The following is a 24,473-nucleotide window of genomic DNA, read 5'->3' on the forward strand; positions in this document are numbered from 1 at the left end:
AATGAAGGTAAATTTTAAGCCTCTTCCCAAATTGCTGGTATATAAATAAATTATTAAATGTCAAGTGTCATATCCATATTAGCAGGAACTGTCTGCTAGTATTAGAAGTCTCAGCCTAAGGTTCATGGGTTCCAAGAATGGCCTTCAGAGATCTGTTAGATCCTTGAATTTGAGAATAAAATGTTTATATGCAGCTTCCTTCCTTCCTTCCTTGTTAATTTTTTTTTTTTTGGTACCAGGATTGAATCAGTGGCACTTAATCACTGAGCCACAAATCCAGCCCTTTTTAATATTTTATTTAGAAACAGGGTCTTGCTGAGTTGCTCAGGGATTTGCTAAATTGCTGAAGCTGACCATGAACTCAGGATCCTCCTGCCTCACCCTCCCAAGCTGCTGGGATTACAGGCATACACCACCATGCTTGGGAAAAGTCTTAAAGCTTCCATTAGGTTCACAAAAGGGTACATGGTCCATATAAAGCTTTTGAAGTACTGCTAGTGTCTTTGGATACCGATCAGCTAAAACCTACTACTGTTGAAGATAAAACATCATCTTTGCCTCTAAACCATCTTATCTCTTTGCTTACCTAGAAGGAAAGCACCTTGGTGTTGAAGTAACACCCAAGGCTAGTATCCATATAAATGTCCTGTAACTTGTTAGTTATGCTGTCCTCAGGAGCTCACAAAGTAGCACTGACATACAAGTCAATATTGGAAAATTCCATTCAGGTTTCATACATTTGGCCTTGTTTGGCCCCAGGGACCTACAGAGTATGTCAAATCCTTTTCTACTGGTCTGTTTTAGAAGTATATGAAGAAATCATGCCACCTCCCTGGAGACAATATCTTCAATTCCTCTGAACATGGGACAGGCAGAGAACATTTCATTATACTGATGTTTTTGAGTACGATTATTGTGGGCCAGCTAGGGAAGGCCTGGAAATCAACAAGGGTGGAAACTGGTGAGAAGTCTTAGGGTCACAAATGATGTGGAATCGAGACCAGGTAGAGGTAGTGAGAATGGAAAGAGGGCAAGGTGTCTGCCCAGACCTGAGGACTTGGTGATTGTTGTCAAGTGGAAGAAGGGGAGGGAGGAGTCAAGAATGACATTCGTAGATTCGTAAATGCAGTAAAATGAGAAGGGGCGGTTAGAGGAGAAAGAGGAGAGAGACACAAGTGACAAGGGACCTTGGCACCTCACTTCAGCGCAACACTGAATGAAAAGTGGAAGGAGAGATCCAAGAAACACATAGTTTACGACAGTTGGAGGAGAAGCAAAACAGATTAGGGCAACTTAAATGCTCCAGGAAGGCCAACTGAGGCAAGAATAGCAGAGAGGAGCGAGAGACACTGGGGTAAAAACCATGAATAATGGCAAATGTCATCTTTGGATGAGAGACTGAGCAAAGGGGTCTGCGCTAGGCAAGAGAATTATCTTTGGAGACTTCGCAGTATTTGGCCTACTGCCTTGAACAGAGTAGGCGAGCGACTTCTGTCTGGAGAGCAGTGGAGGAATGCACCAAGCTTGAATGAATGGAGGAAGGAAAGACTGGCAGCCTAGGCTCTGCTGCGGACCCACAGCAGCCTAGATCCTGGGCTGCGGCGCGAGGCCATGGGGCGTGGCTCAGTGGCCGCCAATCGGAGCCTCAACCTCAATTCCGGCTCCGAGGCCCCGCCCCTCTAACCCCGCCCCGCCCCACTCCGGCGCGGCGCTTCGCTCTCCATCGGTGGCGCGCGCAGCTGCCCAGCTCCCGGAAGTGCGCCCGAGTCGGCGCCGCGGGCCGAGGTGAGCTCGTGGGCTGGGCTGGGCTGGGCTGGCCCGGCTGTTGGTCGCTCCGTGTCGGGCCTGGCTTCCCCGGCGTCAGCGAGAGACTCAGGCGGGCCCCCCGGAGCGGCGGCGGAGTCAGCGGACGCGCGCGTTTGTGCGCCAGGGAGCGCGATCGCGGCGAGGGCGGGGGAGGGGCTGCCCGGGCTGTTCTTAGACTCCGGGTGCGGGGGACACGCCTGCAACCCGACCTGGCCCGGCTCCTGGGGGTGTTGCCGGGTCTGTGCGCCCGGACGGAAAACGTCCCTGCTGCCTTCCACGGACGACTGAAAAATGAGCCTCAGGAGGAGGGCTACCGACCTGATGTAGCCTAGGGTCTTTCTCATCAGGGTGCTATCGGTGGGGGTGAGAGGACTCAGGGTGGAGACCCTTCCAGTGGTTAGCACAGTCCAGTCCAGGCACTAAATGCCAGTAGCTGCCCCCATCCATTTATGACAACCCTAAAAGTGCCCCCCGCCAGCCTCCCAAATTAAAAAAACGTTGGCAGTGCTCCTCCCCTAATCGCAGGCTTTAGCACTTTCTAGGTTAGAATTTGGTTCACTTGTGAGCCTCCAAGTTTCCATATCTGTGAACTTTAATAGGTAACCTTGCAGGGTGATTGTAAAGATCAGAAATAACGTGAGCAGAGTGTAATAGCGGATAATAATAGCTGCTCAACAAATGGTTACTTATATGTGTAACCATGTAACTTATAATAAAGCTTATATATAGGTGCACATTTAAAAATTCTGATTTGTTAAAGCCTTAATAACAAGTATGCATTTGTGGTAGGTAATTTAGGTGTTATTGTTTGTTTTTTTGGTAACTAATGGGAGCAGATCCTCCGGAAGTCGATGGGCTATAAACTCATAAGCCCTCTATTAAGTGAAATAATTTTGAAACTTAAAAAGACGTTTTTCTTACTACTATAATAGTGTGTATTAAGACCAGATTTAAATATTATTTAAGATGTATAGTTTTCCCCTTAATGGCATTTCTCCTAAATGTTATCAAAATTGTTGTCATAATTCAGGAAACAACTAAATTTGAATAAGTTTACACGTCAGTATCTTGCTATTTGAAATCTTGGCACTTGTTATTTAAAACTCAGAAGCCAAATTCATGTAGATAGTGAAGGATTTTTGTACATAAGCATTTTAAAATTTTATTTTATGTAATACATATATTACGCTTTTCCTTTTTTCTTAAAGTGGTGCTGAGGCTTGAACCTAGGGTCTTGAGCGTGCTAGGCAAGTACTGTAGCCCTGAGCTATGCTCCTAGTTCCTCATTCATTTTTTTTTTTAAAGATAGTTCTTTGAATGTAGGTTTCCCTGTAAGAAATACTTCAGCTGCTTTCCACAAAGTTTGAGATACTGTTTTTATTATCATTTGTTATGAAAATGTATTTTAATTTTCTTTTCTATATATTTTTTGACTATGGGTTATTTTAATAATTCCCATAAATTGGGATATTTCTAAATATTGTTATTCATTTCTAATTTAATTGCACTGTGGCTAGAGAATATGTACTTTTAAGTTTCCAGTCTTTCGAAATTTAATCATACATATGATCTGTTTTGATAGTGTTTATTATGCAAAAATCAGTGTGTATTCTGCAGTTGTTGGGTCTAGTGTCTTGTAAATGTTAATTAGTTGGCTATAATGTTATTCACATTTTCTGTATCTTATTGATTTTTGGTTTTGCATATTTATCAGTTACTGAGGAAGGGTATAAAAATCTCCAACTCACACTGAAGATTTGTCCTTTAGAATTGTTACTAGATACATACACATTTAGGGTTATGTGTTCTAGATGATTTGAATTATTTGTTCTAGTGGAATATCACCCCCTGTCCTCTAGAACTAGGGATTGAACTTGGGGCTTCATGCATGCTAGGCAGGCACTGTACTGTTAAACTACACCCCCAGCCCTGAAATAGTCTTTTTATTTCTCTTCATATGACATCTACCTGTACTAGTACAGCCACAGTAATTATTTATTTTTCATGAATTATTTTTCATAAGGAAATGACTCTTTATTTTTCTCTTTGTCTTGGTCGCATACTAGCCATATCAACTTTCCTATGTTTGCTCTTTGCATAGACTTTTTCTCATCCTTTTATTTTCAACCTATCCATATTTTTATATTTAAATTGTCTCTTGCAGATGGCATATAATTTGGTCTTGCTTTTTACAATTAGATAAACTCTGTCTTGTAATTTGAGTTTTTAGTCTGTTTATATTTAGTGCAGTTTTTGATGTTGCTTCCCTGCTGCCATGAGTTGAGTATGCCTTTCTGCCATGATGCTTTACCTCACCTCAAGCTCAAAGTAGTGGAGCCAGTTGACCTTGCACTGAAACCTTTGATACCGTGAGCCCAATAAACCTTTCCTCTTAGTTGTTAAGGGAGTCTTTTCATTCTGGATTGTTGAAAACTCTGGTGTTTCTCATTATTAATTGGCTTCTGTCTTTTGCTTTTAACACTGTCACAACTGCTCCTTGTTAAACCTTGCAGTTTCATCATACTGATTGCAATCCAACCCTTATCCCAAGAGCTTATGGGGCCATCCTCCTCTTTTTTGATTTTTAAATGATATTCTGATAAGGAAGAATTATTTTTGAAGAATGTTGCTTATTACACCTCAAGAAAAATGCAGCTATTAAAAAAGCTAGAATTGTGTACTGATCTCTGATTCAACCAGAAATCCAGGTGACTTTTTTTTGTGTGTGTGTGTTTTGATTATTGCCATTAGTATTATGGAGGACTGATGATTTTTTGCTCCATCATAACATTTACAGACTGACTACTAATCAATTGTTAGGAATACCTGCATGAAAGTTAACCAGAAATATGAAATATGAAGTTACTGATCCTTTTAATATATACATATATATATAATAAATATATATATACACTATGTGTATATTTTTTTGTTTTTGTTTTCTACTGAGGATTGAACCCAGGAGTGCTTTGTCACTGAGCTACGTCCCCAAGCCTTTTTGTTTTTTATTTAGAGACAGGGTCTCACTGTGTTGCTTAGGGCTTCACAAAGTTTCTGAGTCTGGCCTTGAACTTGCAATTCTTCTGCCTCATCCTCCCAAGTTGCTGGCATTACAGGTGTGTGCCACTGGACTCTGCTTAAATATATTAATATTAACCTTGTCACTTACTACTCCTCAGTAGCTATCTTCTGAATTTCTATGTTAGTCATCTCTTCATCACTGTGTCTGAATACCTGAGATAAACAATTTAGATAGAGGAAAGGTTTATTTTGGCTCACAGTTTCAGAGTTTTCAACCTATGGTCACTTGGCCTTGTTGCTTTGGCATGTGGTGGCATGGTATATGTATCATAGTGGGAGCATGAAGCAGAGGGTGCCTGTTCATCTGTTATGGAAGCAGCTCATCCTTTCAGCCTATATTCCTAGGGCATGAATGTCTTTGTCCAGCTTCATTTTATAACCTGCAGATACAGAAATGTTTTGCAGAAGAGCTGTTTACCTGGAAACCAATAGTGAAAATGCTTATGTAATGCGTTTCCTTCTTTACATGGTCTAGACATTTGAAGACCAAGGGAGAACATTATGCAACATCAGGGCAATGCTGGCTCTTTAGATAATGGTATCAAGTTTGCTCTGAGGTTTCAAGTTTGCATCTTTCAAAATAGAATATGTTGAGCCATTTCAAAAGATCCATGATTGACCATAGGGCTATTCAGGTAGGACATATGCATTATTCTTTGTGAAAATGTGTTTTTCTCCTCTGTATAGCACTCAGTATCATCCTCTCTTTAGCATTCCTGAGAGGATTTGGTTCTTCCCAGAGACAATCCCACCTCAGAAACACTTCTCCTAAAAGAACTTGTGAAGCCAGACAATGCCCATTGACCTGAGGCAGGCCCTAGGCCTGCTGCCCTCATTGTCGAGGAGTGAAGACTTTTCATTCTCTGGACCAGATGCTGCCCCTCAAGGGGAGCTCTCCAGCCCTGAGACTGCACGCCAGCTCTTCAGACAGTTTCGTTACCAGGTGCTGTCTGGGCCCCACGAGACTCTGAGACAACTTCGAAAGCTCTGTTTCCAGTGGCTGCGGCCAGAGGTTCATACCAAGGAGCAGATCCTAGAGATTCTCATGTTGGAGCAGTTTCTGACCATTCTCCCTGGAGAGATCCAGATGTGGGTGCGGAAACAGTGTCCAGGCAGTGGAGAAGAAGCAGTGACGCTTGTGGAGAGCTTAAAAGGAGATCCGCGGAGACTGTGGCAGTGGGTAAGCAGAAGTATTATTATCTGTGAGTGAAGCACAGAGCTTTTCTGGTGCTCATCCCGTATATTGTCTTATTTCTGATACCATTTATGACACCAAATGTGTGGGATTTTCCACACCAAAAACCAATTCTCTGATTCTCTGACACAAACTGAGCATTCAGCATTTCAGTTCAATTCTGACATCATCTGGAGTTAGCACACATACCACCCATGAAAGGCCCACTCCCACAAGACTGTTCCCCGACTTCAGATGCCAGTCTCAAGTTCCAGGCATGAGCTGTCCTTCTGAAAATCTGGCTATGATCGGGCAGTTCTCACAGTTTCCTCTTCAGATCTGATAATTAGAATGGCATACAGAATTCAGGAAAGCACTATACTTACTGTTTCCAGTTTACTATAAAGGATACAACTCTCTAGCAGCCAAATGGGAGAGGTGCATGGGGTGTTTCCCTTCCCTCCCCTCTCCTGGTGTGCCACCTTAATAATTCCTCAGTCAATTCAACAACGTGGAAGCTCCCTGAGCTCCAACATTAAGAAATTTTTATCAGGGCTGGGCTGTGGCTCAGTGGTAAAGTGCTTGCCTAGCATGTGTGTGGCACTGGGTTCGATCCTCAGCATCACATAGAAATAAATAAATAAAACAAAGCTCCAACAATATCTAAAAAAAAAAAATTAAACAAAAATAAAAGAAAAAGTTTTTATGAGGGTCTCACTGTTTCTACACAATTGATTAAATCATTTTCCATTGGTGATTGAAGATCTTCAATTTCTTCTCCAGAAGTTAGGATATCCGGGCATTGAAGTTTCAATTCTTTATACTTCACATGGTTAGTTTCTCTGTCAATCTACCTTCATCCTGAAGCTATCACTAATAGTTAACTCATTGGCATAACTTCTGGTATGGCTGACAAGGCCATTATGAATAACAAAAGACATTTCTTTTAGGAAGTTACAAGGGTTCTAGGAGCTGTATGCCAGGAATCAAGGACAAAGACCATTTTTTTTTTTTTTCTTTTTATGGTACTGGTGATCAAACCCAGGGATGCTCTACCAGTGAGCTGCATCCCCAGCCCTTTGTTTGTTCGTTTGTTTGTATGTTTTAAGACAGGGTCTCACTAATTTGCCCAGCCTGCCTCAGACTTGAACTTGTGATCCTCCTGCCTCAGCCTCCCAATTAGCTGAGATTACAGATGTGGGCCACTAGACCTGTCTTAATTATGTTTTTTACACCACATCTGCATTTCTTCATACCTCACCTAATTCTGACTCTGTGACTTTCAACGCTCAAGCCATTGGGGATTGAAGATAAAGTCTCCCTGCCCATTCTATGTTTAGAACATTTGAGTTATTAAAAAACACCTGAATTTTAATTGGTGGAGAATGTCTAGTAGAAACAATATAGTGGCATGTTTTAGAGGTCTCCTAGGCTGATTCAGGCCTTAGCTTTTAGTGTGTCTTCTGATAGTCCATTCATTGGTTCCTGCTAGACTAAAAGTAGAAGCTGGTTTTCTCTTTCTCTACTTATTCCATATCTTCTAGGAAGACTATCTTCCAGTCTGTTACAGGAGGCTTGCTCCATATCCTTTAGAAATCCTAACTCTGCATCCTTTAGTAATTAGTGTTGTCTGTTCTCTAGATCAGCATTCAAGTTCTAGGACAGGAAATCTTATCTGAGAAGAAGGAATCCTCCATATGCCAGGTGGGTGAAGTGGAGCCCCAGCTTGAAGTGGCACCTCCAGAGTTGGGACTTCAGAGTACATCCACAGGACCTCGGGAGCTGCTCAGTCACATGGTGAAAGAGGAATCTGAAGTGGAACCAGAATTAGGTGAGGAGCAGTTATCCATGGTGGTGTGTGGTGCTGTCTTGGAGAAATTTAGGGATTGTGGTCAGTAGGCCTAGTGTTAGTTGAAATGATATACTGTCCCTGAAAGTTTGGAAAAGGTAGATTTACATGTACCAGTTTGACATAGAGATTCAATTTTGTATTTTAAACCACTTTGTGTTGAGGCCAGACCATTTGGATTTTGGTTCTGAGGACAGAAAGTGGAAGAAAGAAAGAAAACTGGAAGTTTGGTGGGGGAATTTGTTAGGAGGTAAACACAAATCCTGAAATTCGAATAGCAGAATGGATTGTTCTAATTTGTGGGGATTATTTTCTGTACTCTCTGGGGAGTGGTTAAGGAAAACATCTAGATTCTGAAAACTTCCTTTTCTCACTGCAGCTCTGGCTGCTTCCCAGCTTCCTGCCCAACCTGAGGAAAGGCTCATTAGAGACCAGGACTTTGGAGCTGCACTTCTCCCTGCTGCCCCTCAGGTGAGCTGGGTCCCTGCTTCTCTTCCCTGGAACCAGGCTTCAAGGGTTTGTCATTGGGCAGGAGGATTGCCAGGGTTACAGTTACTGAAGGGGAGTAAACAGGAAGGCCTGGTTGGGTAACAGTTATAGTAAATGTAGAATGAACTCTGTGTTTTTACTTAAGACAGAATGTTTCCTAATTGTCATCTGGAGTAAAGGAATCTGGCAAATCCTGTCTCTACCCAAGTATGGTCATCTCTTTATTACTTTTAGGTTATGTTAAGACAAGACTGTCTTGGTTGGGTGTGGTGGCACATGCCTATAATCCTGGCTATTCAGGAACCTGAGTTAGAAGAATTGAGAATGGGTAACATAGGACAAAACAAAAACAAAACAGAAAAGAAAAGAAAAATCTGTTTTATTTCCTAGTATAGTTTTCATGGGAGTCATTTTAATTTGAATGGTTATTTCTAATGTACAACAGGTGACTCACCGACTTTATGTAAAAATAATATAAGCAAACTGACTACACATATCTAAAATGTACAATTTGGAAAGTTTTGACATCATATTTGGTCCTAATACCATGACCACAATCAGTATAGTAAATATACACACCACACTCTAAAGTTTCCTCTCTCCTGTCCCTTTTTGCCTTCCCACATCATCCTGAGATAACTAAGGATCTACTTTCTGTTACCGCACATTAGTTTGTGCTTTCTCAGATTTTATTTACAATGGAATCATGCCAATAAGTCTTATTTTTATTTTCGTTGTTCTGCATATAGTATATGTTTTTTGTTTACCTTAATATATTCTCACTTAAAAAAAATCCTTATTGTATTTGTTTATTTTTATGTGGTGCTAAGGATTGAACCCAGTGCCTCACATGTGCAAGGCAAGCACTCTACCTCTGAGCTACAGCCCCAGCTCTCACTGGTTTTATTTAATTTTAATTTTAACTTTATTTATGTTTTTTTGTGCTGAGGATTGAATGTAGGATTTTGTGCTTGTGAAGCTGCATTCCCAGCCTGGATAGTGGATATTTTTGTATTTCCATAAGTGTTCTTGAGCTTTGCTCTGGGATGCAGTAAATTGGTTGGACAAAATTTGTTATACAGTGGTTTCCTCTGATTTGGAGGAGATGTGTTTCAGTACCTCTAGTGGATTCCTGGAACCATATATAATTTTTTTTTTCATATCCTTAACATGCCTATGATAAATTTACAAATCAGGAAAGATTAGAAGTTAATAACTAATAATAAAGTAGAACAATTATAACAATATATTGTAATAAAATATATCTGGATGTGGTCTCTCAGATATCTTATTGTTTTGTTCTTACCCTCGTGGTGTGATGTGAGATGACACAAGAAAGACCTGTGTGATGAGATGAAATGAGGTGAATGACTACATATTTACTGCTCACTGTGGCCATAACTTGTGCAACCTCAGCGTATGAGTTTTAAAAATTATCATGTTGAAAACTTTCGTATTTTTCACTTAAAGGAAGCACTTTATGACTTCTCTTTGACATATCCACTACTCTTATATTTTGGGCCTTTATTATGTAAAATAAGGGTTATTGAAAACAAGCACTGGGATACCATAACAGTGGATCTGATAACCAACATGGTTACTAAATGACTTTAAAGGTGGGTAGTGTGTACAATGTGGATATGCTGGACAAAGGGATGATTCATGTTTTGTGAGAGTTTTTATCTTGCTACTTAGAATGATATGCAATTTAAACTTATGAATTTTTTATTTCTGAAATTTTCCATTTAATATTTTCAGACCACAGTTGACTATGAGTAATAAACCATGGAAAGTGAAACTTGGATTAACGGAGATTACTAGCTTTTGTTTTTTGGTTTTGCCATAGTAGGGATTGAACCAGGAGTGGTCTACCTCTGAGCTATACCCCAGTCCTGTTAAATTTTATTTTAAGATAGGGTCTTGCTAAGTTGCTGAGGCCTGCCTTGAACTTGCAATCCTCCTGACTCAGCCTTCCTAAGTTGCTAGGATGACAGATGTGCATCACCATGTCTGGCTAAGTGGGATTACTTTATAGAAAAGCCTTTAATATAGGGTTAATTTTACCCCCTTCTGTGGCAGTAGCCTTCTGAGTATTCTGCCTTCTACCTCTTACTCTACTGGGTTTTCCACTCTAGCTGGTAGAAGTAGCTGTGTGAGTTTGGATGTTCCCTCTGATTCTTTCGTGTGATCCTTTTCTCCGACTTGAGGAGGACCCCTCTGTAGATCTCTCAACCTCTCTTTGTACAGCTTCTTCGTCTCTGATCTTCAGCCCTGCTAACTCTAACCACAGAGACCTCTTCAGACTCTGAGCTCCTTCTGCTTAATTCTGGGGGCCTCCTGGCTCCACTCGGGTTCCTCCTTTCTGTGCTGCTGCCTGGGTTCTCCAGGAATTATGTTTGGACAACTATAGGACCCAGTTTGTTTGCTTGCTTTCAGGGACCTCTTTTCTGCTTAATGTGCAACATCTGGAAGCCATCACTTCATATATTTTGTCTCTCTTTTTAGTTGTTCAATGCAGAAAGAGAACCTAGTTCCTGATACTCTATTCTGGGTTTAAAACAAAGTCTCTGGGATAGGTGTAATTGTTTATTTTTATGTGGTGCTGATTATGTTAATTACTAACTTTGAAAAGTTGTATTTGATTTAAAAAATTCTTCAGGAATCAATACATCTCAATTGAAATATTGTTTAAAATTTTGAAAGTGCTCTTCTTGGGACTTGTTTTGGGAAGTACTTCAGAGTAAAGGCAAAAATAGAGAAGGCTATAAATAATAGGTGGTCCTTAATGCCATATCTAGACCAGGGTCTGAGTTTCAGCTTTCTGGGTTGAGAGACTTAGAAAGTAGAATACCAGTGTTGCAGTTTATCTTTGGCGAAGGAGAACAAAGAGGTGGCAGGAGAGGAATATGCCTTTTTTAGTGAATCAGGGTTCCAGAAATCAAGTCAAGATGTTAAGCAGGAGGTTACTTGGTGAAAAAGATTTGGGATGCTGGACATATACTTTAGTGCTAGAGCACATGAGAACAAAGGTTTAATCTCTAGCTGAGTGAATGAATGAATGAATGGATGAATGCATGAGGTATTCTGTGAAATATTTCAATCAGGCATAGAGGATTATTGCCTCTTACATACAGTATCCCTATGACAGTCATATATAACTTATTAACATGTTTTAACTAGTGGAGTACACAGACATTAGCCATTTCCTATTCTGGAGAACTTTAAAAGATCAGAATACTTGGCAGCACCAATCCATTATTGACTATTACATATACATATACATGTTTCTACCTGGAGCTAGTAACTGATTATGAACCACTCAAACAAACATCATCCCCATCCAATCCCAACATCCCTCCCCTAAACTAAAAACAATTATCTGCCTCAGGAAAAACCTTGATATTTAATGAATTCATTGGAAGTTTGAAGGAAATTTTAAATATAAATAATTACTTCTGAATTAATGCATGCATTAGGAGCTTTGTGAATAATACTAGAATAAAGAAGTGGGGTCACTATCACTACACAGTAGTACTTTATCATCAGAAACCATGACTAAGTTGGACCCTCATCTATACTGGAGGGATGGATGCATTTACCTCCCAGATATTTTTTTTCAAACATGTAGGATAGGAGCACTCCTTGTGAAGTCAGGTGTCATAATGTCTTGTCAATCCACAAGATGGTGCTATTTCCACACAAAAACAGAGCTGTTTGGAAGTTGGACTTTTTTTCTTCTCTCTAAATAAGAGAAAAGAGCAAGATGGCTAATATTTGCATTCTGTGTCTCAAGTGGGGGCTTCATTCGTACTCTTGAGCATATTGGCAGCTCCTTGAGTAAGTGTGTCACTTTAAGCTGGAGGTACACTGTTCAGAGACTCCTGAAAGTAACTTTTCTGGCTTTTGAATAAACTGATGAACCCTTGTGGGCTTTGAGGCTTCTATCCTTTTTTGTCTTGTACTGATGATTCTTTTTGTCCCCATGGAATAGGCCCAAACCATAACACTACCATCCAAACCATAACACTATCTTCTTTGATGACTAGGACAGATTTGCTTCAGGACTGAGAATGCCATTCCTGAGGGATATATGTATTGTATGTGATAGGAAGATGACTTCATCATTCCTCTCCTCATTTCTGCCTCTGGCTTATTACAACATAAAGACTGGCTATAAACTTAAAGGGTCCCTGAAAATAAACAGAATCCCTTCCTTCGTTTTCCTGCAAAGCCTGGGGATGAGTCCGGGAGACTTCAGAGAATGGTAATAATATATCATCTACTGAGGACTTGGTATGAGAGCTCTTTTTTAGCCTGACAATATATGTTGAGTGCCTACTGTGTCACAGGCAGTGGAGAGTAGGACCAAGTCCTTTCTTGAGCAAGCTGGCCATCCAGTCAGACATTACTGAGCTTGGTGGCTGTGTCCTTTTCTTTACTAGCACTGAAGTGTTCTGACCATGAAGACGAAGGACTCCTGTTTTACAGCAAGATTTGCTCAGGCTGGTTATCTTCAGGAAGTTATTAAAATAGCTTTATTTACAGAGCATTAACAAAATAAACTGCCAGCAGCTCATACTTTTTTTTTTTTTTTAACTGGTATGGGGGATTGAACCCAGAGGAACAACTGAACTATATATCCTCAATCCTTTTTACTTTTTAGTTTGAGACAGGGTCTTGTTGAGGCTGACCTTGAACTTATTATCCTCCTGCCTCAGCCTCTCCAGTCACTGGGATAATAGGCATGCACCAGTATCCCTGGCTTAGTGCAGACTTTTAAACATTTTAAATTGAAATTCATATTAAAAATGTGGTTCTATGGGGCTGGGGATGTGGCTCAAGCGGTAGCGCGCTCGCCTGGCATGCGTGCGGCCCGGGTTCGATCCTCAGCACCACATACAAACAAAGATGTTGTGTCCGCCGATAACTAAAAAATAAAAATATTAAAAATTTAAAAAAAAAATGGTTCTAGGGCTGGGGTTGTGGCTCAGTGATAGAATGCTTATCTAACATGTATGAAGCACTGGATTTGATTCTAAGCACCACATATAAAAAAATAAAATAAAGGTCCATTGACAATTAAAAAATATTTAAAAATGTGGTTCTAGTTAATAGTTCTAGCTTCCTGCCTTTTTCCACACTAAAAGATTCAGATTTTCCTTTTTAAAATTATTTTGGCTGAGCATCTTCTAATTCAAGACTTTTTGGTGTCTCCTTTCTCCTTGAGTCATTTCCACCTGTTTTAGTCAGCTATTTCACTGCTGTGACTAAAAGACCTGATCAGCACAATTATAGAGGAGGAAGAGCTTATTTGAGGGCTCACAGTTACAGAGGTCTTAGTCCATAGAAGGCCAGATCCATTCTTTGGAGTTTGAGGTGAGGCAGAACATTATGGTGGAGAGCGGCCGGGGCCCAGAGTGTGACTCACCCGCTTTGCGCTGCCTCTTCCACCTCTGCATCTTGCTGCTGTCGCCACGCAGCCATGTCCAAGGAGAAGCCCAAGGAGGGTGTGAAGATGGAGAATGACCACATCAACCTGAAGGTGGTGGGGCAGGATTGCTCAGTAGTACAGTTCAAGATCAAGAAGCACACCCCATTGAGCAAGCTGATAAAGGCCTAATGCGAGAGGCAGGGCTTGTCAATGAGACAGATTAGATTCAGGTTTGATGGGCAACCAATTAATGAAACAGACACTCCAGCCCAACTGGAGATGGAGGTTGAGGACACCATCGACATGTTCCAGCAGCAGACGGGAGGCATGGCCTCCAGAGGGACCACCCCGCACCCTGCCATCATCCTTGCATTTGTTATTGAATGGTGAGCGACCACGCTGATCACAGAGGAGTCCGAGAAAGACAAGGACAGTCACCAAAACTATCCTCGAAGCACTTCAAGTGCAGCTCAAAACTCTGCAGGGATGAGTCTACAGCTTACATTGGGCCAATCACATTGTTCTCTTTGTGAAATGAGTTTTAAGGTTTTGGGTTTGCTTTTGTTCTTGGTTTTGTTCATTGCCCCTCTCAAAACATGTTTTCCTTCAAACCTGTGGCCAAATGTTGGCTTTCAGTCTGTGGCCAGGCTCTCACCCCTCGAGTAGTGGTTACTGCTGGAGCTACCTGTCCGAATCACGTGGAGAGCTCATGTTCACACTGTGCATCTGAGGGAGAGTGTTGGGGGTGGAATTCCACCAGGCGCATTATTAAAATTCTAAAAGCTGAAAATGACAGACTTTATCAAGCATATGGTATAGTTGAAGGCAAAATACTGGAATACTCTTCAAAGGTAAAAAACAAAATAAGTCCTTCAGTAATAAGGCCCAAGTGCTTTCTGCTCCTGAGTGTGTCCCCTCTGGGTCTGAGGCCCAGGATGACACCTCTGCACTCAGTGCCTGGGTGTGGTTATGTGGGCAATGATTGGCACAACCAAAACCAGCTTTTATCATTTCAAAACTAGGAAATAATTACCATATTTCTCATTTGGTAATTGTATCGTGGCCTCAGGTTTACTTCTAACAGATAATTATGGTCTTTATATAAAGTAAAATGAAATATCACTGAATTTGCAATTATGTTATAAAGAGCTGCTTCAAAGTGTGGTTGCAAAAGAAACCCACAGAAAGGTGACTTTAGTGTTCTTATGGATTTTTACTTTGCCATTGTCCAAATAAGTTTCGAAATTATGCGTTAGAACAGTGACTCCAGTTCTCTGAGATATTTGGGAATCTATACTAATTAAAATGTTCATAGTTCTGCCTATCGCCCTGTAAGGATCCATTGCTGCTTATGGCCATTCTCTGCCTTTTATAGTCACCTGATAGTGACCCATCACCTTGCTTGCTTGAGATCTTGCAGAAATGTCCTCATTTCCTGTTTTGCTGTATGGGCTCTGGTGGGATGTTGTTGGCTCTGTTGTTTGTTCACCAATTTGTACATTATGTTACCCTTTACTACTGTAAACAGTAAAGATAGTTTGGTTAAAAAAAAAAAGAAGAAGAACATTATGGTGGAAGAGTGTGGCAGAGGGAAGCAGCTCACAGGTGTGAGCGGGAAGCAGAGAGAGAAGCTCCACTAGCCAGATACAAATATGTACCCCAAGGCCACACCCCAATTTCCATCTCCTCTAGCCACACCCTACCACTTCAGTACACTCAGTTAATCCCTATCAGGAGATTAATTCACTGATTGGGATAAGACTCTTACAACACAATCATTTCTCCTCTGAACCTTCTTGCATTGTCTCATATGTGAGCTTTTGGGGAACACCTCACATCCAAACCATAACACTACCTTCTTTGATGACTAGGACAGATTTGCTTCAGGATGAGAATGCCATTCCTGAGGGATATATGTATTGTATGTGATAGGAAGATGACTTCATCATTCCTCTCCTCATTTATGCCTCTGGCTTATTACAACATAAAGACTGGCTATAAACTTAAGGGTCCCTGAAAATAAACAGAATCCCTTCCTTCGTTTTCCTGCAAAGCCTGGGGATGAGTCCGGGAGACTTCAGAGAATGGTAATAATAAATCATCTACTGAGGACTTGGTCTGAGAGCTTTATTTTAGCCTGACAATATATGGAGAGTAGGACCAAGTCCTTTTCTTGAGTTTAGTGCTAGTAGAGGTGATGATTAATCAAATACGTGTGTGTGTGTGTGTGTTATCCATATATATACATATACATATAAGTATTTAATAAACTGATGATTGCTATAAATGAAATGTATGATGTGCTTTGAAAACAGTAGACACTGTCTTGTTTCTTCAAACCTCCCTACAAGTTTTTGAGTTCAGTACTGTCATTAGGTGAGGACCAGAACTCTAAAAGGTTAAGTAACTTGCTCGAAGTTATACAACTAGAAATTAGCAAGGCTGGGACTTGAAGCCCAATATATTCTATTCCAAAGGATGGTTGCTAATCATTCCAAGTTTCCAATGGTCTACTTCATAGTGGAGAGATTGAAATTAGAATTTATAAAAGTAAATCCTAGCTGGGTGGCATTCCCAATTTTGTTTCTAGTCTGGTTCCATGGGAAAAGAAGGCTGCTTTGTGGATAATAGAGGGATAGCTTGCTCCAGAAAACATATTGGTTTTCCCCTGACTAGGAATAAAACTAATTTGATGTTAGGCTGTGCATACAGAACTGTTGAGAAATTCCAGGGGTGAATGGCTGCAACATCTGTCTCTTGAATCTACCAATTTTTGTTTCATAGTAAGGCTTACAAAACAGTTGGCTTCACTATTGACTCTTCTCACATTTTCACTGATTTTTACTTGCTTTCCCAACAAGTTCCTTTTAAATTTCTTTGTTTTCCTTCTTGAATTTTCATTAAATAATGAATATATCAGGTTCTATTGCCAGACTCATACTATAAGCACTTGAAAGAGTTAAAAAAAAGGAACAGTATAGAAAAGGCTTCTCCTGTATGTTTTCCACTCTTAAATACCTGCAGTCTCCCACAAAACCAGAACTTAAGCCCTAACCAAAACAAAAAATACTGATGTGAAGTATTGTCATTTTCCCCTTTCCCTGTTTGTTTCTTGACCCATTCTCCCTTAAGTTCTTAGATCTGCTGATGAGTAGGATCCTACAGCATATTCCATTCTTGTCAGCTTTCCTATAGGAAAGAAATGCTGGTTTAAACACCTTCATTGGAGTGACAGCATTGTATTTTTTCCAGGAGCACTGGAGACACCTGGATTCCAGTCAAAAGGAGCAATACTGGGATCTCATGCTGGAGACCTATGGGAAAATGGTCTCAGGAGGTGAGGGCATGGGTCAGCTTTAACAAAAGGAGATGGAAAGAATGGAAAACTGTTAGGCATTTTCTTTGCACTCAGAGATATCTGCTCAAATTTAAGTTCTGTGGGTAAAGGAAGTCATTTAGAGACACAGTTAGGAACTAGAGCTAGTTGCAGAGTTATAGTCAGAACTTCCTTGTATTGAAAGTGTTCTGTATTTCAGGAACATTTTTGAGAGTTATGTACAGTAACATCTTTAATTTATGAAGTGGGTATTTCCCTTTAAAGATGATGGAAGTGAGTGCCAGCTCAGCACTTGCTCATTGTTACAGAGCTCTTAAGTGCCAAATTAAGATGGGACTAATTGTGATTGGCTCTGAGTCCAGGCTCTTTCCTACTAAATCACACTGCCTCAGAATAACCACTGGTGAAATCTCTATCACGATCCTTGCACCAGCCTGACAGTGGTCTGCTAGTTACCTGTCCAGATTCTTGTTTTTGTGGCCTTTACATATGTCCTGGTCTAATAGTGAAAACTGGTGTCTTAACCTTTTCCATGCACTATTCTCAGGTAAGTTTCCCTAAGTGGTCTTGGAGCCTTCACATTTCCCTTCATGCTGGGGTGTTCCTTTGAGAAACAGCTCAAGCTCCCAGACATCCCCATTCATGAAGGCCCACGTGCTTATCTTTCTGTCACAGGCATTTCCAACACTAAACCTGACCTGACTAATTCAACAGTATATGGGGAAGAGCTGACAGGACTGCAGCTTCATGTCAGTGAGAAGATCCCACGACTCACTTGTGTAGGTGAGTGATTTATCATTGCTCTGGAGCCCTTTCTTATTTCCTGTTCTTAAATTGAAGGTGGAAGAGGATGTATTAGGACTTTAGTTTCTATTCCATTGATTAGACCTAGCCTGATTGGGCCAGTCTGGTTTGAATCCAAAGTTAAGTGTCCTTTTCTCTGGCTATAGGGCTGTTAATTCATATATTTAATCTTGAAAGGAAGATCACACACACATTGGATTTGCTGTCATCAATCTTGTCTCTTGTGATAGCTTTGTTTCTCAGAGTTAAGAGTTACACATTGAGGACCTGTAGAGATATAGCAAGAACTCCATAAAAAAAGATTTTATAACAACCATTATTGTCAATCCTAGCAAGAAGGTTCAAAGTAACTAGAATTTTCTCATTCTGGTTATAGTGAATAGTAACCACCTACCCTCAGCAAAATAAAATAACAAATAGAGAAACATGTTTTCTTTAATCTCTTCATACCTAACAGTCATTAAATAATTCATATTAGTCATGTATTTTAAGACTGGGGAAGAAGAAATTTGAATGTATTCTTTTGTAAAATGGCAGTTACCCTTTGCTTTCTATACTTTTTCTAAAACATGGCAATTGTGCAAAACTTCTAACCAGTACATACACTCCCATCCCTGTTCACACACTTTTACATATGTAATAAATCCCAGAACCCTAGAAGAAGAAAAGGAAAGGATGGGAGAAGCAGTTCTTGGCCCCAGTAGTCTAATTAACTATTTTTCTTTGCTAAAGCATCAACTAAGACCTAAGATTTTCTTTTTCTTTTCTTTTTTTTTTTTTTTTATTAATTTGGGGGATCTAACCCAGGTCTTTGCACACGCTAAGTATGTACTGTACATGTACCTTTGCTCTACACCAACCATAATTTTACTTCTAAGCTGTTCTTTAATGGTAAGACTGGAAATAAAAAGATGCTTGGGAAAAATAATGAATTTAGTTTTTATTTATGTCTCTTTTTTGTCAGCTTTTTTGCTGCTGTGATCAAAAGACCTGAGTAGCACAATTAGAGGAGGAAAAAATTTATTTGGGGGCTCACAGTTTCAGAGGTCTCAGTCCATAGACTGCTGGCTCCATTCCTTGGGGCTCAAGATGAAGTTGAACATCATGGTGGAAGAGGGTGGTGGAGAGAAACAGCTCAAGACAACACACCAAGAAACAGAGAAAGAGAGAGTGCTCTGCTCATCAAGTACAAAATATATAGCCCAAAGGTGCACCGCAGCCTACCAGGCTGCAGTTTTCACTCAGTTAATCCTTATTAGAGAATTAATTCATGGATTGTGTTAAAGCTCTCATAATTCAATCATTTTCCCTCTAAACATTCTTGCATTGTCTCACACATGAGCTGTGGGGGATACCTCATATCCAAACCATAATGTATTATACCAAAATAAGTTGGAAATACAGTTTTAAAAGATATAATATGAAAGTAAAGTAAGAAGAAAAAAATGAGTGAATATTTTTATTGTGACTGGATAGGAAAATTTTTTATAAGTATAAAAGTGATGAAAAAATTATTTAGGAAAAGATTGATTGGCTTGAGTATCTTTAAAAAGTAAAATCCCCCACAACTTCTATACATAAAAATAACCCCAAATGGAATCAGGGTAACTATGCTGAAGAAAAACATTTTTCAGGAACATTACAGATAAATGACATTCTATGTTATTTTTCTTAATATAGAAAAAGTTAAAGCAGGTTAATAAGAAAAATAACTTCATAGTAAGAAATGGACAGCAGGTTTGGGATATTAAAAAATAGCTCATAAATATGAAAAAATATATCCTTTCATAACCAAGAATTTAAAATTTAAAACAATGAAAATGCCTTTTTCACTGATGGCATATATTTATTTTTCATATTTTATAGGTGCATTATAATTATACAAAATAGTGGGATTCATTGTTACATATTTGTGTACACACAAAATATAACAATATAATTTGCCAACATCATTCCCCAGTATTTCCCTTTCCCTTTCCTTCTCCCTCTACTTGGCCCCTTTCCTCTATATATGGCATATATTTTAAAAGCATTGAATATTTGAGTCTTTATTCAGCTCCCCCTCTGCCCTGTTTCACATACTAGAATACGGCAGAGTTGTTCAGGAAATCAGGTTGCCAGTAGGTGTCAAGAGCTTTAATATTCATGCCCGTTGACACAATAATTCCACTTTGAAGAATTCCTTTAAAGTGGTAAGCAGAATTGTGGGCAAAAACTTATGAAGAAAAGTGATTATCACAGCATATTTATAGAAGCAAAGACATAATAAACAACATAGATTTCCACAGTAAGAGGATTCTTAAATACTTCATGTGTTTATTATGACACCTTCCTAATGGGCCATTACTCAGTTCTTTAAGATGCTATTTATAAAGACTTCTTAAAAGAAAAGTGACAGTACCTTTGCCATTTGAGTGGAACATGTTCTAAAGCTTTGAGGATAAACAAGTTCAGTCCTAGTTCTGTAGCAGAAGCCTAAATCTCTGGCAGATAATTGGAAAGACATGAATCCATGAAAGAGAAAGTTAAACAGCCTCTTTAGATCTAAGGGATAATTTATGAAAGTTGAAAAAATCCTACAGCCAAAATAAAAATCTTTATCATATGCATTTGTAAGCAGTAAATAATTGAAAACCTACATTATGAGAAAATAAATATGACTGCTTATGTGAGTTCATAAGGCATAGGTAAATGGGTACAGTGGCCCACATTTATAGGCCCAGCTACTTGAGAGGCTGAGGAAGGAGAATCACTGAGTTTGAGGCTAGCCTGAGTTGAGTGAGAACTCATCTCTAAAATAAAGCACATGTAAATACTGGATTCAAGCAAAGACTGAAGAATTTACTTTTACACTGAAGTCCTGTTGCATTGCACCCATAGGAAAATAACATCTTAATGAATTTCATGAATTTTTGAATTACTTGCAAATGGGGGAATCCATGTTAAATTGACCAGTACTACTCTTTACAATTTAAATGCTACATAACCAGATATAGAACTATATATACAATATAATATCATCTGTATCTGAAATAGCATTTACAATAGGTTAAATAAATAGTCTGGGAGGAAGCATATGTTCACTTCTATCTGGTGATTTGGTTTTCCTGTATATACTTTTTTCTCCTTCCAAATTCTTTTTAGTGATCATATTTATCTTTTATATGTAATCAGATTAAAAAAAGATCATTTTTAAAAGTACTTCTGGTGCATAGTATACTTTTCCTGGCCCTTAAGAAATGCTTGCTGCTGATTTGTGGAGGGGTCAGAAAAGCCTGCTGTGAGCCCTCATTTGCTACTCAGAAGTTCTTAGCTCTAGAGCTGAAACACATAGTCCTGAATCCAGTGCAGTTGAAGCGAGTGTGGAGCATCAGGCTGCGTGACAGTTTTCTTTTTGTCTCACTAATGCTATCTTGGTAAGAAGAATATTTTCTGGTGACCCCTTCTTTGAGAGATGAGTTAGAAAACAGGGCATAACATTGAACCATTTCAAATTTTCTTTCAGGAGATAGACAAGAGAACGACAAAGAGAACTTGAACTTGGAAAATCACAGGGACCAGGAACCGCTGGTTGCTTCATGTCACACCTTGGGTGAGGCACTTCCTCAGCCTGCCTTGAAGGACTTCTTCAGTGAAGATGACTCTGGACACTTTGGAGAAGGAGAAAATCTTCCTGAGGCACCAGAAAACCTTCAGGATGAGGGGGCAGGGGAACAACTCTCTCCTCATGGAAGGAGTTCTGAGAAGCAAGTAGGTCAGTCTATGCCAAATCCACCTCCAGCAGAACTGTCTGCCATGTGGTTGGAGGAGAAAAGAGAGGCCAGTCAGAAGGGGCAGCCTCTAGCCCCCATGGCCCAGAAACTCCCCACCTGCAGGGAATGTGGGAAAACCTTTTATAGGAATTCACAGTTGGTTTTTCACCAAAGAACTCATACCGGAGAGACATACTTTCAGTGCCCCATCTGCAAAAAAGCCTTTCTGCGGAGCTCAGACTTTGTTAAACATCAGAGAACGCACACAGGAGAGAAGCCCTGTAAATGTGATTACTGTGGGAAAGGCTTTAGTGACTTCTCAGGATTGCGCCATCACGAGAAAATCCACACAGGAGAGAAACCCTATAAATGTCCCATCTGTGAGAAAAGCTTTATTCAGAGGTCAAACTTTAATAGACATCAGAGGGTTCACACAGGAGAGAAACCTTATAAATGTTCCCACTGTGGCAAAAGTTTCAGCTGGAGCTCAAGCCTCGACAAACATCAGAGATCCCACTTAGGAAAGAAGCCTTTTCAGTAGCCATGCTCGCTCAGACCCTGTGTGTCCCCAGCTCTATTTTAAAAATGCTCAATCCCACCTGGAGGAACAGCATTTCTAAGAGGATATCTTGTTCTCTCTTTTCATGGATTGGAGGGAGAGAACCTGGACATGGTTTTGGATTAGAAGGTGTATCAAGCTCTGGATCTGATTTTACAGTGGCTTAAATTCTTGCTTCTTTATCAGGAGAAAGAATAGTTTTTTTGTTTCAGGCCATCTCTTCTTTTGGACCCGATGCAAAGTTTCACTCAGAGGTTGGTTTTAGAAGTGCTCCCTGGAGAGAGATTAACCAAGTGGCTGCAATCACTGCTTGTGGGAAGAACCTCAAATCAGCCCTTGAGGATTGGGGTTCTAGAGCAGGTATCCTGTTGCAGAAGGGGAGGCATAGAGGGCCAGTGAGCTCACATGGGTAAAAAAGTTAACTTCAAGTGTCTTTGGTTTGAAATAAACTTGGTTGAGTCACTCCCTAATGTATCTGTGTCTGAAGTGTTCATTGACTGTAACCCAAAACATATTTTTTTGTACGGGGAGTTAAACCCTGGGGTGTTTAACCACTGAGCCATAACCCTTGCCCTTTTTATTTGCTTTTTTTTTTTTTTTGAGACCGGTCTTACTAAGTTACCTCGTTACCTTGCTAAATTGCTGAAGCTGGCTTTGAACTTGGGATCTTCCTGCCTCAGCCTTTCGAGCTGCTGGGATTATAGGTGTGGACTACCATGCCCTATCCTCCAAACATATTTTTCCATTGAAGAATGTAAATGGGAGTTGATCTTCAGGAGTAGCCCATATAAACCTACAAGTTTGTAATGTTTCAGCACACCAATAGGAAAGTGCTCCACTATAGTTCAGGCCATGAGTGCAGGACCAGTGCTGGGCACAACTTTTTCTCAGCTATATCTGTCTTTGGTATGCCTTTTTTGAATCTCCCTGCCACTCGATCATGTGCCTCAAACTTCCTCTTTTTCTCCCAGCATGCTACTTGGTTTATCATATTTGCTACTGTGCTCTATGCTTTAAAATGATCTTTATTATCTTATTTTGCCAGTAGGTGTTAGGAAGAAATCGATAGTATTGATCTAGTTTTTAATACTGTCTGGAGGTTTATTAACATATCTATCTAACCCATCCACTGTCCTTGTCTTCAAAAACTGCCTGCCTCAAAGTGTCCTGCTTTCATTACAGTGAGATGTCTCTCCTCAACCACCTTAGTGTTCTCGAGGGGCCCTCTTGCCCTGTTTTGGTGAGGGTCAGGAGCAATGATGCTAATGAGAAGGGCAGAGCGGTTTCTCTGAAGACAGGTTAACTAATACGAAGGAAACTAGAGGATGTTGGTAAATAATGGGAAGTACTAGTTGGGGAGGAGGGACACAATTTCAGTTAGAGTTCCTGGAGTCCAAGAGCAATTTGTTAACTCCCTTATAGCATGAAGATGAGGAGTAAAACTCTACTTAAGGGGAGGCAGATCTGTAGGGAAGAAAGCAGGAAAATCATGAAAAAATTTGGCACTAGATTCTATATGTTGTATAACAGTGATTTATAGAATTATGGGACTTGGGTTATGTGTGTGTGTTGTGTTTTGCTAGAGATTGAACCCAGGGCCTGTTTGTGCCAGGCAAACACTACCACTGAGCCACATCCTCAGCCCAATTTGGTGTTTTAAATCCAGTTCTCAAAGTGTGGCCTCCAGACCAGCAGCAGTGTCATTTTGTTAAGGCTATGAAATCAGAAATTCTCAGTACCCTGGAGGACTTGTTAATACCTGCTCTAGTTTAAGAACCACTGTATTAAGTAGCAATTAATAATAAAGTCTGCAAGAATATGAAGCAATAATGCTCCCAGAGGAAAGCCTCCCAGACTTTTCTTACCAAATAGCCTCTTGGAGTAGTGAAAACTCATCTACACTTTTAGAGGAAGAGTTTCTCCCTCTTCAGTGATCTTAAAATAATAGAGATACAGAGAAACAACCTGCTTGCTTGTTCACAGTTGTATTCTCAGAAAATTGTAGGGGTTAGACAAAAACAGTAGATATGTGCATTAATGAAAGATCAACATCATATATGTACTTCCCTTAGCCTTTACAGCAGGGATCATTAAAATGACCCGTTTTGCTTGTTTCTGTAAGGTTCATGGGAATGCAGTCTCACCTGTTCATTTACATATTACTAGGCTGCATTTGGGCTACAATGGCAGA

At 40.1% G+C, this 24,473-nt stretch overlaps 1 protein-coding gene and 1 pseudogene across 2 annotated transcripts; both read left to right on the top strand.

The window, feature by feature from the left end:
- The first annotated feature begins 1,706 nt into the window (after positions 1-1,706).
- On the top strand, positions 1,707-22,752 carry Znf18 (zinc finger protein 18). Of its 2 annotated transcripts, none has more exons than XM_046420724.1 (7): positions 1,707-1,785; positions 5,575-6,067; positions 7,703-7,892; positions 8,290-8,381; positions 17,083-17,167; positions 17,843-17,950; positions 21,477-22,752. In XM_046420724.1, exons 2-7 carry the CDS (start codon positions 5,681-5,683, stop codon positions 22,262-22,264), a joined length of 1,650 nt encoding a protein of 549 aa, XP_046276680.1. In that variant the 5' UTR covers positions 1,707-1,785; positions 5,575-5,680; the 3' UTR covers positions 22,265-22,752. The 2 variants fall into 2 exon arrangements, with proteins under 2 accessions (XP_046276680.1, XP_058427580.1); XM_058571597.1 differs by having other exon boundaries at positions 1,740-1,785; positions 5,599-6,067.
- Positions 8,403-17,076, top strand: LOC131423128 (small ubiquitin-related modifier 3-like; annotated as a pseudogene).
- Positions 22,753-24,473: the final 1,721 nt, after the last annotated feature.

The sequence above is a fragment of the Marmota monax genome, unplaced genomic scaffold (genome assembly GCF_021218885.2).
Source record: "Marmota monax isolate L192 unplaced genomic scaffold, Marmota_monax_Labrador192_F-V1.1 WCK01_AAM20220418_F8-fsc00274, whole genome shotgun sequence".
NCBI classification, from domain to species: domain Eukaryota; kingdom Metazoa; phylum Chordata; class Mammalia; order Rodentia; family Sciuridae; genus Marmota; species Marmota monax.

Bases quoted from the DNA above. Each gene is read 5' to 3' on its own strand.
- Znf18 (XM_046420724.1), top strand. From the start codon at position 5,681: ATGCCCATTGACCTGAGGCAGGCCCTAGGCCTGCTGCCCTCATTGTCG. The intron at 7,893-8,289 runs GTGAGGAGCAGT...TTCTCACTGCAG, and splicing joins TGAAGTGGAACCAGAATTAG to CTCTGGCTGCTTCCCAGCTT. The intron at 17,168-17,842 runs GTGAGGGCATGG...TTTCTGTCACAG, and splicing joins TGGGAAAATGGTCTCAGGAG to GCATTTCCAACACTAAACCT.